This window comes from Syngnathus typhle, linkage group LG15, assembly GCF_033458585.1.
Source record: "Syngnathus typhle isolate RoL2023-S1 ecotype Sweden linkage group LG15, RoL_Styp_1.0, whole genome shotgun sequence".
NCBI classification, from domain to species: Eukaryota; Metazoa; Chordata; class Actinopteri; order Syngnathiformes; family Syngnathidae; genus Syngnathus; species Syngnathus typhle.
In genome coordinates this window covers 4590954-4604877 of record NC_083752.1, presented here as the reverse complement: position 1 = coordinate 4604877, position 13924 = coordinate 4590954, and the positions used below count along the sequence as shown (strand labels likewise).

The 13924-nt window shown below is 39.0% G+C and overlaps 2 protein-coding genes across 2 annotated transcripts; both read right to left on the bottom strand.

Annotated features, from left to right (window-relative positions):
* Positions 1-998: 998 nt before the first annotated feature.
* On the bottom strand, positions 999-3365 carry zfpl1 (zinc finger protein-like 1). The gene is made up of 8 exons (XM_061298709.1): positions 3189-3365; positions 2912-3019; positions 2713-2824; positions 2392-2585; positions 2180-2258; positions 1911-2084; positions 1697-1814; positions 999-1625 (listed from the first exon to the last, which is right to left on the bottom strand). Exons 2-8 carry the CDS (start codon positions 3011-3013, stop codon positions 1439-1441), a joined length of 966 nt encoding a protein of 321 aa, XP_061154693.1. The 5' UTR covers positions 3014-3019; positions 3189-3365; the 3' UTR covers positions 999-1438.
* A 6187-nt stretch (positions 3366-9552) lies between these two features.
* On the bottom strand, positions 9553-13685 carry flrt1a (fibronectin leucine rich transmembrane protein 1a). The gene has a single exon (XM_061298647.1). The coding sequence runs from the start codon at positions 13600-13602 to the stop codon at positions 11557-11559; it is 2046 nt and encodes a 681-aa protein (XP_061154631.1). The 5' UTR covers positions 13603-13685; the 3' UTR covers positions 9553-11556.
* Between the last annotated feature and the right edge of the window lie 239 nt (positions 13686-13924).

The window sequence follows — 13924 nt, the reverse complement described above, 5'->3', positions numbered from 1 at the left end:
TTTGAGAAAATGTGTTCTCTGAGATTGATAAGAAAAATAAATAAAGAATGCATCCTGTGTTTAAATGTCAATTTTTTTTTTTTCATCAGTGGGAGAAGAAATAAATATTAGAGACGGCAAAACTTACTGTATGCATGTGGTGGCATATTGATCAGGTTGACCCTATTATGTCAATGCAATGAGCAATCTAACACTCAAAGTTAGTGAGAACTGTATTGAATTCCAATAGCGTGACAACCAACCATAAAATGTTACATTAATTAATGCCGGAATGTTGAGGAAATACAGGAATCAACTGAATGCTTTGTAGCGGACATAACAAAATATGGCTTCTGTGGAAAACTGCAGATATTAATAACCTTTCCCTGCGTCGACGGACTAGATATCAATGTGAAAAGCTCCAGTAAGCTAACGCAATGGAAAATCAGAAGACGTAGAAGAACGCATGCAAAGCTAACAGGATGTACTTGTGAATATTCCAGACTCGGCTTGCCTGAGGTTCTTCCAGTGATTCCGCAGAACAACACGAGTCACTCCTTGGTGTTATGAAATGCATGGCACAACCTATATTTTCAACTCTTCCGACTATCGAGACACTGAGGTGAAGAGCTTTTATATCATCTGTAACTATTGCGAACCCAACCAAGCACAGCATCATCAGTGACGCTTCTATTAAGTTCAATGACTTCCCCCAGAGGACATAATTAAACTCTGGATCCAACAGAGTAGAGCTGTGGAAATTATTTGAGTGTCTCTGTATTGCTCCCCAGTAAGTCAATTCATTAAATTTCTCTTTGTAGGTTTGGTTTTACCTTCTTGCAAAAGTTGAATTATTTAGAAAATAATTAACAATGTAAACATCAGTTTATCTAGGTTAAGAAAATTTTTGTAATGACTTAAAAAAAAAATCCTTGCACTGTAAATAGTTTGAGAGTTGAGAACTCTGAATTCTTCTTCAATTTTAGATTATTTCATAAATAAGCACCACAATTATGAAATTCTGTAGTATTCCCATTTAATGTCAATCAAAAAGGACCCCAAAACAACAGATTAACATAAATAATATATCTAAAAGCACTCAATTTCAAAAGAAAACAAACGCGTGTTAATAATTAGGTATATGACTGCATTTTGCAATTAATGTGGAAGCCATTTTTACATTCACAACTATAAACATCATAGTGAAGAATCCAACCATTTCGTTTTTAAACGTTTGTCAACTGGTTAATATAGCTCCCCATTAGACCTGTTCATTCGAATACAGCTTTGTTGGTCGTTCATGGAAAGAACGCTTTGTGAGATGGTCCCAGTTCCTGGTGGGTAAATGTCTCCCTCTAGCGGCCAATTCATGTACTAGCGTGCCAATATTTTTTTCCCTACACATTACAGTATAAATGCGGTGCGGAGGTGGGTAAAAATAAGTAATCAATGTCTGATTTCAATTTCTGCCCACACGGATGTGTGGATTTAAAAGAGGATCTAAATTTGGGTCTAAACCAGCTGAGGCACGTCCAAGTTTCGCCATGACGATAATCAAAGTAAAGAATCCCACTACACCAACCAAAATGAACATGAAGACCCGCTGTTTCCAAGACAGAGCCGTTCGCTTTGAGCCCGTACAATTCCTGAAAGAAAATCAACTGAGTGTTTGTTACACATCAATTATAATTTATAAAATTAGAAAAATATGACTTACTTGAGAATTTGTGCAAACCAGCCCAACGTTGGTCGTCGTCTGTACTTGTCATCATCGAAATCCATCTGTCTGCTAGAGCTGTTGTCCCTCGTGTCGTAGATCTTTCTTGGTGATGACCCTGAATATTTTGTATTAATTACCCAGATTTGCAGGATTGAACCAATTTTACACCCTGCAAAATAAAACCGTTACAGCCACGTGCCAAAGTCTTTACCTGCATGAATTGTAACGCATGTAGTCTCATCTGGAAAGTTGACAATAGAGTGATCTCTGTTATTTGGATCCACATTCCCCGAGTTCTCCTCTTCTGGGGATGAAGCATTATTGGGCGCTTGGTTGAGGCTGGCATTGTAGGAGCGACTGTGGTAACTGTGACTCTGTTCTTGTGCTGTAACCCCAAAAGAAAGAAAGTAAACGAGCTATCGGCTTTGTTTCAAAAACAATTACACAAAGATATAAAGAGGCGTAAACATTTCCGCTCACCATTAAATGACGACCAGTCAGTGTAGTCTGTTACATCATTAGCCGAGACCTCCTGAAGGGTATCGACTGGGTCGTAAATCTGGATTTGAACATTTATGTACACATCGTTAAGAGTTTTATCATTATCAGTGAGGATTTTATTCCAAGGTATTCCTAATGAAGTGTCACATGAATGCACGAAAAGAAAAATCATTTGAGTTACTACTCCTTACCAGTGGCAACCCTAAACCAGCTCTAGCCCAGTTAACAGATGACAGTTGCTCTTTAAGCACATCGGCAACCGGGCTGGCAAGGTTGGAGGGGGGGAACACTGGACCCTGACAACTGGGACACTGGTATCCTGCTGGAGCCGTATGGAGGGGCAGGCGGGAGGCCAAATTGTTGAGACAAGTCCAGTGAAAAACATCTGAAAAACAATCAAAGCATCGCTGACTGAAATACTTGATATTGGTGGAACATACCAATATGGATTGTGATTTTGGTCAGTGCAATACAACGTAATAGAGCTGTATAGAAGAAGACAAACATCTCACCATAGCAGATAAGTCTGATGGTGTCTTCAGCAATCAGCGGATTATTGCACAAAGTACAGTTTGGGTTATAATCACTGTCCTGAAGCCATTGCAGATATGATTGTACAATACACTGAGGGGAGTGCAGGAAAAAGTGAATGATTTCATTATGATTAAACATATAAATGTTCATGCATCTTTATGTTTTTCTCCCACTGACCTTGTTGTGGTTGGAGACGAGGCAATGTTCGCACACATTTACACGATGCTCAAAGCAGAATAAATTGGTCACCTTCCTCTTTGGACACTTGCAGAGACCCATAGCCTCCTGTGGTTTAAAAAAAAAAAAACACTTTATTTTTACTAGCGTTTACTCGTCTTAGAGTTTCATGTATCCACCGTGAAAGAACGCGACATTTAGGGTGGCTCATCAGAGTATGGTTAGCATGCTAATTATGCTAGCAATCCAAATATTGACACGCTAACGCCAACCTTACCTGTAATAGACTTTAATCAAGTCCCGGTGGCTTTAGGGAATGCTGTAAGGATGACATAAAAGTTGTTCTATGTGGGAATTTTGATGAACTAATGATTCGGGTGGAAGCTGTCATGAGTTGACTTGAGTGTAGCTGGTTTCTTCCTGCTTCTGTTTATGTGCCACGTCTCTTCCGGTTACAGCCACACACTTCCTGTCCTGGCGTTTATGAACGGGCGCCACCTATTGGCGTGGAGTATACCGTGCGTCAAATTAGGTTGTTTCTTTTTTTCATTTGATTTTCTTTGTAGTTTGAAGTTTTTGAAAAGCAAGACAAAACTCATTTATTAATCTAATAATTTAGTGGTAATCCTGTATGTCAGACATACTGACCATTCTGTTATATTGTAATCCCTTGACAGATAAAAAAAAAAATCCCCAATATGTCTCTTGTGGTGTAATAATAAAGCAGAGAACGGTTAACTGATGATACAATATTTTTCTAATAAAACAAAATAAAATAGATGAATAATACAGTATAATGCTGTATTTTAGTGAAAAAAAAACCCCGTGAGATATCTAAAAATTGTTCATTAATCCACTTAATTTCATTTACAGACATAACTGAGGTTGAAGAACAGATTTTTTTGGGCTGTAACATTTCATTTTCTTATGGTTATCTCACCTCTAAAACGATTTGATCTTTGCTGAATCCGTATGTTCATTTCAACCAATGAGATTGTGATAAGAAGCAACATTTCTAGTCACTCCAGAGACTCGTGGCTGCCAAATGTCCAAAATGTAAATGCAAATGAGGTGGAATGAAATAGTGAAGGATTGTAAGTGGAGGAAATGATGGTCATAAAACGACTGGCCATCCCTGATAGACACCCGGGGTGTTATAATAATTCAAAGCTGCTGCTCTAAAAGTGGAGGGACAATCACACTTAGACAATGACAGCTATTATAAATAAAAAAATAATAATTCTGAATTGCACCAAAATATTCCTTGTCATATGTCAACACGCACTTTTACATTTATTCAAAATGAAGAATTCATACACATATATTTTCACCGGCACTGAAAAACCATCTAAAGTAATTAAATGGATTTTTTTTTTTTTTAATCTGAGCCCAGATGAGCATAAATTGAAAGTGTCGTCAAGGACACATAAATCAGTGACAATTGTAAAGACACACGCAAAGGGCATCTGGAAAGCACTTGAACTATCAGATTGAAAGCAAATGTGAAGACAAATGACACCTCCACTGGAGGACAAATGAGCCCTACGGCTATGGCAGTTGGGAGTGATCAGAGAGGTTGTCGGGTTGGGCCGGGGTGGCGGAGGTGGGGGGGAGGTAGGGGGAGCAATGACTGATTGGTCTGGCTGTTATCGATCAGTCATCAGCTCTATCTGCTAGGCTCAGATCCAAGCTTGCTTGAAATCCAAAGTAGTGTTGACAATAAAAATAATGTGCTATGGCACTATGATATATTGATAGATTTTAAAAAATATATATTTTAAAACACTCACTTTGGGGGTGATGTTGTCTGGCTATGTTCATTTTCACAACTGTATTTGCTTTCAGAGGGAACAACAAAAGACAACCTTAACCCTGTTATACTTCCTTAATGTATTTTGTCAAAATAGACTTTTTATTTGATTTATTCAAGCTTTGCTGTGATAAATATTTGACACAAGATCATTTTCATTATGCGCAAAATATGAGGTGCAATTAAAAAGAAACAAAAACAAATCAGTGGTCAGAAGCAAATTGTCTGATTTGCCACAGCAAACTTTATCAGGACAAAAAGCAGATCCATCAGATTTCTCTTGGAATGAAACTAAATCGACTGATTGATCGGGTGTGTGTCAATGAAAGACTTAAGGAAACCGCCGTGTGTTAAGAGCAGGCCTGAGGAGGTGGGCTGCACAAGTGTATAAAGTGAGACCCCCTGATGGGGCATGTCGAGTATCGAATCAGACTGAGACAAATGGAATGCGAGAGACAGAGACAAAGAAATTCAGTCTGCTGACCTCAACAGTTTTTTTGGAACTAATCAATACAGGCAATTGTGTGTATGTGTGTACATGTGGTTGTGCACGTCACACGTATTTGTGGCTCTCCCAGTAAAGATCTGAAACTGTGACATTACCTTAGCCCTGCCTTGCAGCCCTCCCAACCTTTTCACATGCTTCTATTTAATTTTGTAGCCCGTAATCTTATAAAAGACAGGAGAGGTCTGATGCACTTAGACATCGGGGCCGAGTCATTTTGCTCAACGAGCAAAATGGCAGATCACTGCTGAACAGCAACATGCACACTTTTTTAAAGCAGCTATTGATTTGATTATTTCTGAAAAACAAAAGAATCCAGGCCGTCCTTTTTTTTTTTTGTTGCAAAAACATGGAACACAACCAAAACCAAAGAGGAGAATTTGCCAACCTTCGTAAATGGAAGAGTCCAACCCCTATCCATGCTCTGGATTTTTATTACTTCTTTGGCTTGCATGTAATCACCGTTAAAGTCTCAAGAGGCCTCGATTTACGAGACAGCAAATCTACACTTTAAATCAACACTCCCAACCCGCCAAGATCCTCCTTGGGAATGCCACAAGGCTTCTTATGATGATGTCAAAGAATTATTGGGAACCTTGGGCCGAATGCTCGCCATCCCGCTTGTAATTGATTGCTAAAATAATGCAACATAAACTATACACTGCGGGAATACTTCAAGGACAGTTAGTTGTTTTTCGGGCTTTGAGGGTAGCAGAAAAGGTTTATATGAAGGTGAGAATTGCCTTTTTTATGTTTAATGGTTCATTATGTAATGAAAAAAAACAACCCAAACAAAACAAAACAAAAACAACCAAACCAAAACAACCAAACCAAACCAAACCAAAACAAAACACACAAAACAAAAAACAAACTAAACTAAACTAAACAGTTGACTGATAGACCATTTTTAAAATAAAGAAGAAAGCAGAATAGTCCAGTGAGCCACATAGTGAGCGAAGCGGCTTAACAAGATCGGACTGGACAAATGCACACCTACCAACTCGCTGCAACAAAGAATATGTGACTCCAGGCGTCGTTTTTAAATCTGTAAACAACATTTTGAAGTGTCACCTTCATTTTACTGAACCACAAACAACATAGCGAGGCAAAAGCGGATTAGCCTGGTCGCTGTAGGAATACTTCTCCTTCCGTAGTGAATAGAAAGAGAAGGTGAGAAGAAAGACTGTGGGGAGAAAAAGCCACAAATACATTTTCATGATGATAAAGGGGATATTTTTAATCTTGTCAAATGGTTCCAAGATCACAAATCTTTTATAAATTCCTCCTGATTCTTGTCAACCCCCTTTCTACACTTGATGAATTACAGGAACAAACTCTTCAATATATCCAATAAAATAAGTGTCCATTTTTTAACATTAAAAAAAAAAAAAAAAACAGTTCAGCACATTGCTAATGAGACTATCGTTCATTTTCCCCACTAAAGCGCACACACAATTTGTCAGCCACTACAGAGCCATTTATGTAAAGCAAATCCACAGCATATAATGGATATAATGAGGCAGATGGAGAAAATATTTATACCTGTGCAGGGAATGGCGAGATTATGGGAGGCACAATTACGGTAACAGCTGGGCTTATGCCTGCAAGGACATTTCAACCTGCAAACAACATAAAAGATGCAATACTACATTGCTATAAAATGACAAAATGTTTGCCATAAAATAATATTGTATTGGGAAACTAAAATAGTCTCTGAGAAGAAATGATCACATGCCGGCAAATAAAATTAATGCTGGAGTTTTTTACGATTAAAAAGTGGCAATTATGATTGTGCAGAGAACAAATGAATTGAAAAAATATGATGTACAGCTAAAGGACAGAACAAATAATAAATAACAAGGAAAACATACAGTATTACAAAAATGTAAAATCCTTTTAATGATTTGGCCTAAAATGAGCATCTTTTTTTTTTTTTTCCCCTCTCAGCTTGTATTAATTTACACAGAAGTGACACATCCTATGAAATTATTTCTTATAAGAAAAATAAAATAAATCAATGCATTGTAATGGGAAAACAATTATACGCCAATTTTTGTTATTCATGAGATGACCTACTTCCTACGCCTGGCAAATAGAATAAAATTATTGCGTAATGATTCACTATTAAACATTTAAGTAGACCTATTGCTTTCTTTCATAGACGGAACTCAAAATTACACACCATACAAAACATGCTGTGTAATCACTTGCCTCCATCCTTTGCAGGCTACGTTCCAATTTCCCAGTAACTGAATTACTGCAGTATTATCAAATGAGTGTTGTGCAATGCTTTTACTATCCAAGACCCCTTAAAACATTTCTCCTCCCTTGATCCAATTGTAAAATAACTATTTGCTACACACAACCTTGTGGAGTTCCAGTCTTTCCAATTTAAGAATCAGAATTTAACTTATTATATAACAAGTGATTCGAGCTGCAGTTTGGAAAAAAAATCAATTGTGCTTTGTGGATATAGCAGGCCAATCGGATCTCCATGATCCTTTTCTGTGCAATATCCTCTTTTGGCCTGATTTCAACTGACATTATTTTTAATATCCCCTATACCCCCCCCCCCCCCACCCCCCCCCCCGCCTCACAGTACAATAAGATTTATAAGGGACAGTCTTAAATCGTCCGGTAGTGTGGCCAGAATTAGGTTACTACCCAACCTTCAGGTCACAGTCACTTAAGATGTCCTGTGATTGACTTTGGCAAGGATGTTCTTCCATCTCTGTCTGAGAGTATAAAAGGTGTTCAACGATAATGTCGTTGTCGAACAAACGGCACACTATAAGGACAAACTTTTTTTTTTTGCCCTTAAACCTCCATTGAAGTCTTATACCAACATTTTAGTAATTTTTCTGTATTAAGCGATAACACTAGAAAGAGGCAAAGGATTAACGCGCTTTACTAAAAACTATTTTAATCCATCTATTTTTTTCATAGCTAAAAGATTGCTATGGTATGAAGAATGCCGGAGTGTGTGTGTGTGTCGGGTCGATCTCTGTACAGTAATTGCTCCTCCAAAGATGTTTGATGACCGCTGACAAACTCATCAATCATGTCATACACTCGGGTATCATCATACAAGAAGAGACCCCTTTCCACCCTTTTTTTTTTTTTTAAAGTTGTCCAAAATGTCAGAGGAACAAAAATAATAGTCTAACCCCTAATTGATAATTGATTGAGTCCGGTATATCCAAAGATTACATCCATGTAGTGTACTTCCACATGGATGTAATCCATCTGCTTTATTGAAGGGAAACATTCAAAGATTATTGATAAGCAATTATTTTTCAATACCCTGTAATGAATTTGTATTTGGTTGGGACGCATAGCAGCAATCCAATTAATTTGTGGCGCCTGGGGAATGATGCTGCCATTACAAAGTGTTCAGAATGTTCGGCGGCGGTTGATGCTCGCACTTCTCTCACACCTACAATGAGACTTACGGGTAGACAAGAAATGTCAGAAGCACTTTGGGGACATTTTATTGGTCTTAAGATCTTAATTTGTGGCTTTCTTGGATGCTTTTAAGAGTAATAACCGGAGAGTCGTTCATCCAAGCCAAATATTTCTGAATAAAAGTCAGGTGACACAGGTAGAGATGACACCAATTTCTCATTACAGTACAATAATTGAGTGTACAGAGAAGAAAATATATCCGCTGTCGATTATATGCTCATTCAGGAAATGACAAATAGTTTGCATTCAATCCACAAAGAGAAAGAAAATGTTTGAGCATAACTCTATGTATCAGTAATAAAAACAGAATACTTGCAACTCCTTTTTAACTTGTATTCAACGGAATATGGTCAAAAGAGAAGATATTTAATCTTCAAACTGTTTGTTTATTTGTAAAAAAAATTCAAATTTTGAATGAAAACAAATGTCAGTTAACACAGTTCTTCACTATAATATAAATACCCAATGTAATTTTTTAAAATTAAATTAAATATCAATTGAAAAGGATTTGCTAAACATTGTGTTCTGTTTTTATTTACGTTTTACACAACATCCATACGTAATTGAAATTTGGATTTGCATTGGATTTTGCTCCGCATAATAATTTTCTGAACTAATGACTTTGCTTTGATTTGCTGACTAAGCACAATTATTTTGCAACCAACTTCAAATGACCAAAAAAAAAATAGTTGAAACTATCCCCCCACAACCACAGAAATGTCTTAATTTAAATTCTTCAATTGAATTTAGGAGTCTCACCTGCTTGTGCAAAATGAGTTCGACTCGTGTTGCCCCTAGTTCATTCCAGTATGTTGCTGATTTTGTTTTCATTCTCCAGAATTTATGTCAGCCTTTGTCATGAAGTAAAATTCCAGCTTTCAATAATAACAAGATTTATAAACCTTTTATTCATTCCATCTGATTTCACACAAATCCATTTGACACAAATTTATGGCACCCTTTACCTTTCGATAATTTCAGTGAAAAAAAAATATATTGTGTGGTTGTGGCCATATTTATACAAATGCTGAGAAGGAATGTATGAGGGAATGGCATTTTTTTTATTGACTATCTGGGGTAATCAATTCCGAATTAATTATACTATATAATAGAATCGCTCCCGCCGAATGTTTTTTCCAGTCTCGTATTGACAAATGCTACCCGGAGGACGTGAGAATGCTGCAACTCACATTCCCACATTTTTCTTGTTTACACCATAATTTTTTTTCGACTGAATCAACGGCAGCTCTGCTAAACGATAAATTGATTAGTATGCACATCTCTAGTTCATTATGACTGCAAAATAGCAATGACAGAATATTGATCAACAATCTTTTAAATTGAATCATGAGCTGCTGCTATTTCTAGTTTTTGGGTGCAAGAAAATGACTCCGACATGACAACTGTGGCAGAGCAAACAATCAAGGAAGCACAATTGGTTTCCCCTTTGGAAGTAAACAACATGAAGCCCAAGGCTCAATTCGCAGCTATTTGTGAATGACAAAAATATTGATGCATGTGTGAATTTGATCATGACAAAGCTATCAATTCTGTCTTTTGTCAGTGCCTTGAGAAATAACTTTACCCGCTAGCGTGTCTCTCATTACATTTATTCCTCTTCATTCCTAAGTGCTAATACATTTTCAGTGCCACTAGGTAATAAAAATGTCAAAATGAGTCTTTTACCATCCAAAAAACAAACAGCGATAAACCTTTTTCATCACCCCGTCTTTGAACGACTCCACAAGTCGCTCGCTCGTAGAGTGAGATGCCACCTTTCTTTTTTTTTTTATCCCATTTCCCCAAGGATTTGTTTCACAAAGGAAGCTCCCAATATTTATTTATTTTTTACTTAACTTCCAGAATATAGTTGTCAACAAGCGTACCTAATCATCAGAATTCCACAAATGCCAAATTGGGGTTTGCTGCCTTGAGGTGTAATTTGCATGTGGTCTTATTGAAAAATACATATATTGTAGAAACCCGGCGGCTGGGGGTTTTCTATTTAGATAAAACAATTTTTCAAAAGTGTTTTTCATAAATAGAGACAAATATGAGGGTGAAGAGTTAAAAATCATTTCAGTGTACACATAAAAACACAAAACATATGCAACAAAAATAAATTAAAAACAGTGCAGCATGACATGATAGCCAAAAGCCAATCGTTTAAAAGCAAAGAACACATAATTCAATCAATACCAAATTTAATTATCTACACATTAATGTTGCATCTTAGCGCAACACGCTTGAGTATAAATGATCCGAGTTTTAACCAAGGTTGATATCCAGTAAAGATCTCCAACCAGCCCCAAACTGAAAAAGCTTTACCTTAAGACAAGTGGTTATTTCATTTTTGAATTTGAACAATTCACAGCTTTACAAAGCCCTTTTCCTAGAATAGCTTGTAGGGCACAATGATAGAATTGAGGCGTTTGGAATAATGATTTGATCAAATTTCATAACTGTAACAGATGGGGATGAGAATCGGAAATGTCTGTTCATCACAACTTCCATTTAGCGGCTCCTGATTGAGAACCAAAAAGTCTTTCCACAGTGTATACATTCTTAGCTTACATAATCACAGAGAGGGACCATCCACAGTAACACGAGCCATTCTTAAGATGTAAAGAAATGGTCCACTGGTTATTTAGTCTGCTCTCTGCGGTGAATTGTTCCCACACAGTTTCAGGTCCAGATAATCACACACTGTACCCTTAGTGCAGAAAACCACAGGTAATATGGAATGGGAGACCAGAAGTCAAAGGCACAGAAGGGTGCTTCTGAAGTGTCCATGTGAAGGAATATTGTGCATCTGATACAGTTTACCAACCATTCCGTGGTCAGGATCTGGTACAGTACAGTACATCATGTGTAACAGTAGTCTATATCTGGAATTCCTCCTTCTCTATAGCCTCTGTTGATGCTTTGCCTTGCATTCGACATATGATTGGAACCTTTGTAAAGGCCGGTGCCATTCGATGGGAATATGGTATGAATGATGTAATCCTCTTGTAGGGGTTTAGGTTGGATGGGTTGGCAAGCTGCCATCGGTGTCATCTGTAATCCCGGACCACGGATCTCTAGTATGGTATTGTCTTTCTTGGTGCCTGACTCGATGTAGTCGTCGTAATTCTTGCTTTTGCGGGAGCTGTTACGTGTGTAATGATCTCGGGAACATAAGTGACCACTCCTGTGACCATACCAGCAAAAGATGGCAAAAATGAGAGCCAAAGATACAATGGCAGTAGCTCCACCAATGATTCCAGTCAACGGCAGGACCGCCATAGGTTGTGAGTTATTATCTTCGTCTTCCTCTGAAGGACTAGGATCAGAAGTTTCAGCTTTTGCACACACTTGAGCTTCATCAGCCTCAGCGTCTCCTGAAACCCCAACTTTATTTTCTGAGCTGGCTGGCATGGGCACCATGCAGATGATGTAGCTGGAGCGCGGTTGCAAGGAGGTAAGCAGATATTCCCGACGATCGCCTCGGACCAACGTCTCAGTGATCGACCCCATGGCATTACCGATACTTAGTCGGAGCCAACTGAGTCGGAAGGACGAACTCGGCTGTGCTACGCTCCAGGTAACACGGACGCTGTTATGAGAGAGAGGCTTAACGTTGAGAGCCAGACTCTTTCCGACACCGCTGCTACTGAGCGTGTAGTCCAAGCCAGAGTCAGGAAGTCCCAGACCAGGTCTCTTTGACCGCAGGGTAAAGAGAGACCCTTGAGGGGGTGTATTGGTCGTAGAAGTGTCTCCTCCACCAAGACCTGCTCTGTCTTTAGTCCCAGCTGTCCTCACCACTTCACATTCCTCCATCTCAGATGTTAGGTCTTTCAAGGCCATGTCTCGTACCCTTTCAGGCCCATGACAGGTGAGACCTCTCACTGTGATTGCGTTACCACGGGCATGTAACCAATCATAAAGCCAACGCAGGTTACAGCCACAGTGCCAAGGATTACCTCGTACCAGAAGCTGACCTAAATTGTCCAGGTCCTTGAAGAGTCCACGCGGCAGGGTGGTGAGGTTATTTCCAGAGAGGTCCAGTCTTTGCAGCCTGTGCATGCCATCCAAAGAACCGCGAGGCATGTGAATCAGGGCATTCTCTTGCAGGGACAAGCGCTGGAGATGGGCACTAGGAAGGTTGACAGGCGGGGTCTGGAGGGAGTTACGTACTAACGACAACTCTGTCAAGTTAGAGAGGCGTGAGAATGTGTCATCGGCGATGCGCTGATTGGCCAAAAGATTCCCATCCAAAACAAGACATCGAAGTGAGCCGAGACCACGGAAGGCATGTGTGGGGATAGTGGAGATCCGGTTGTCATCCAGACGCAGTTCTTCAAGAGATGCGGGCAAACCTGAGGGGATGCTAGACAGATGATTCCGAGAAAGGAAAAGAAGGCGCAATCGTGGGTTGTCCGCAAAAGCCTGGTCCTCAATGCTGACTGTGGAAATGGAGTTGTCGTCCAAATGGAGCTTCTCCAGAAGGGGCATCCGAGCCAGAGCACTTCGAGGAATGGTGCGGATGTTATTGTCTTGCAAATGAAGCTCACGGACCGATGGTGGCAAGTGCACGGGGAATTCATCCAGTTCGTTGTCATAGAGGTAGACGACACGTACGGTGAGCTGGCGTTCCAAGGAAGTGGGAAGGCCTGGGTTATTGATCTGGTTGTTTTGAAGGTAAAGGACAGATGCAGAAGCAGGCAGTGAGGGGATGGAGCTCAGGCCACGATCGTTACAGTAGATAAAGTATTCATCACATCGACACACATTTGGGCATATCGGGTCTTTTTCTCCAATGTACCCTTGGATTGTGGCCGTAGTCAACTCAAGAACACACACGCACATTGTCAAACAAAATAAAAGTGATGGCAGTGGAGCCTTCGATTTCGCAATACCTAAAATCGCCATTATGGTGAATAATGGGATTTGGTTTAGTTCTGGTCTTTTTTTTTTTTTTTAAGCTTCAAATTGCTGCGGTGAGCTGGAATCCAGTTACCTCCACCCTGAAAGACAAAGAGAAATGACACTTAGCCATGATGGAATAAACAAAACGATATCTAGAAGATCTAAAATAGTGAGAGATAATTTCTAATAGTATAACACCATTATTCGTTTTATCAAACATCTGGCCAATGATTAAAGTAATGTAAATGAAGATAACAGCACAGTTGAGGATCATTTTCCATAAAAATGGAGATTAGCTGTTAGTCTTGCTACACTAAAACATCGG

Bases quoted from the DNA above. Each gene is read 5' to 3' on its own strand.
- zfpl1 (XM_061298709.1), bottom strand. From the start codon at position 3,013: ATGGGTCTCTGCAAGTGTCCAAAGAGGAAGGTGACCAATTTATTCTGC. The intron at 2,825-2,911 runs GTCAGTGGGAGA...CACTCCCCTCAG, and splicing joins TCGTCTCCAACCACAACAAG to TGTATTGTACAATCATATCT. The intron at 2,259-2,391 runs GTAAGGAGTAGT...GTTCAAATCCAG, and splicing joins CTGGTTTAGGGTTGCCACTG to ATTTACGACCCAGTCGATAC.
- flrt1a (XM_061298647.1), bottom strand. From the start codon at position 13,602: ATGGCGATTTTAGGTATTGCGAAATCGAAGGCTCCACTGCCATCACTT.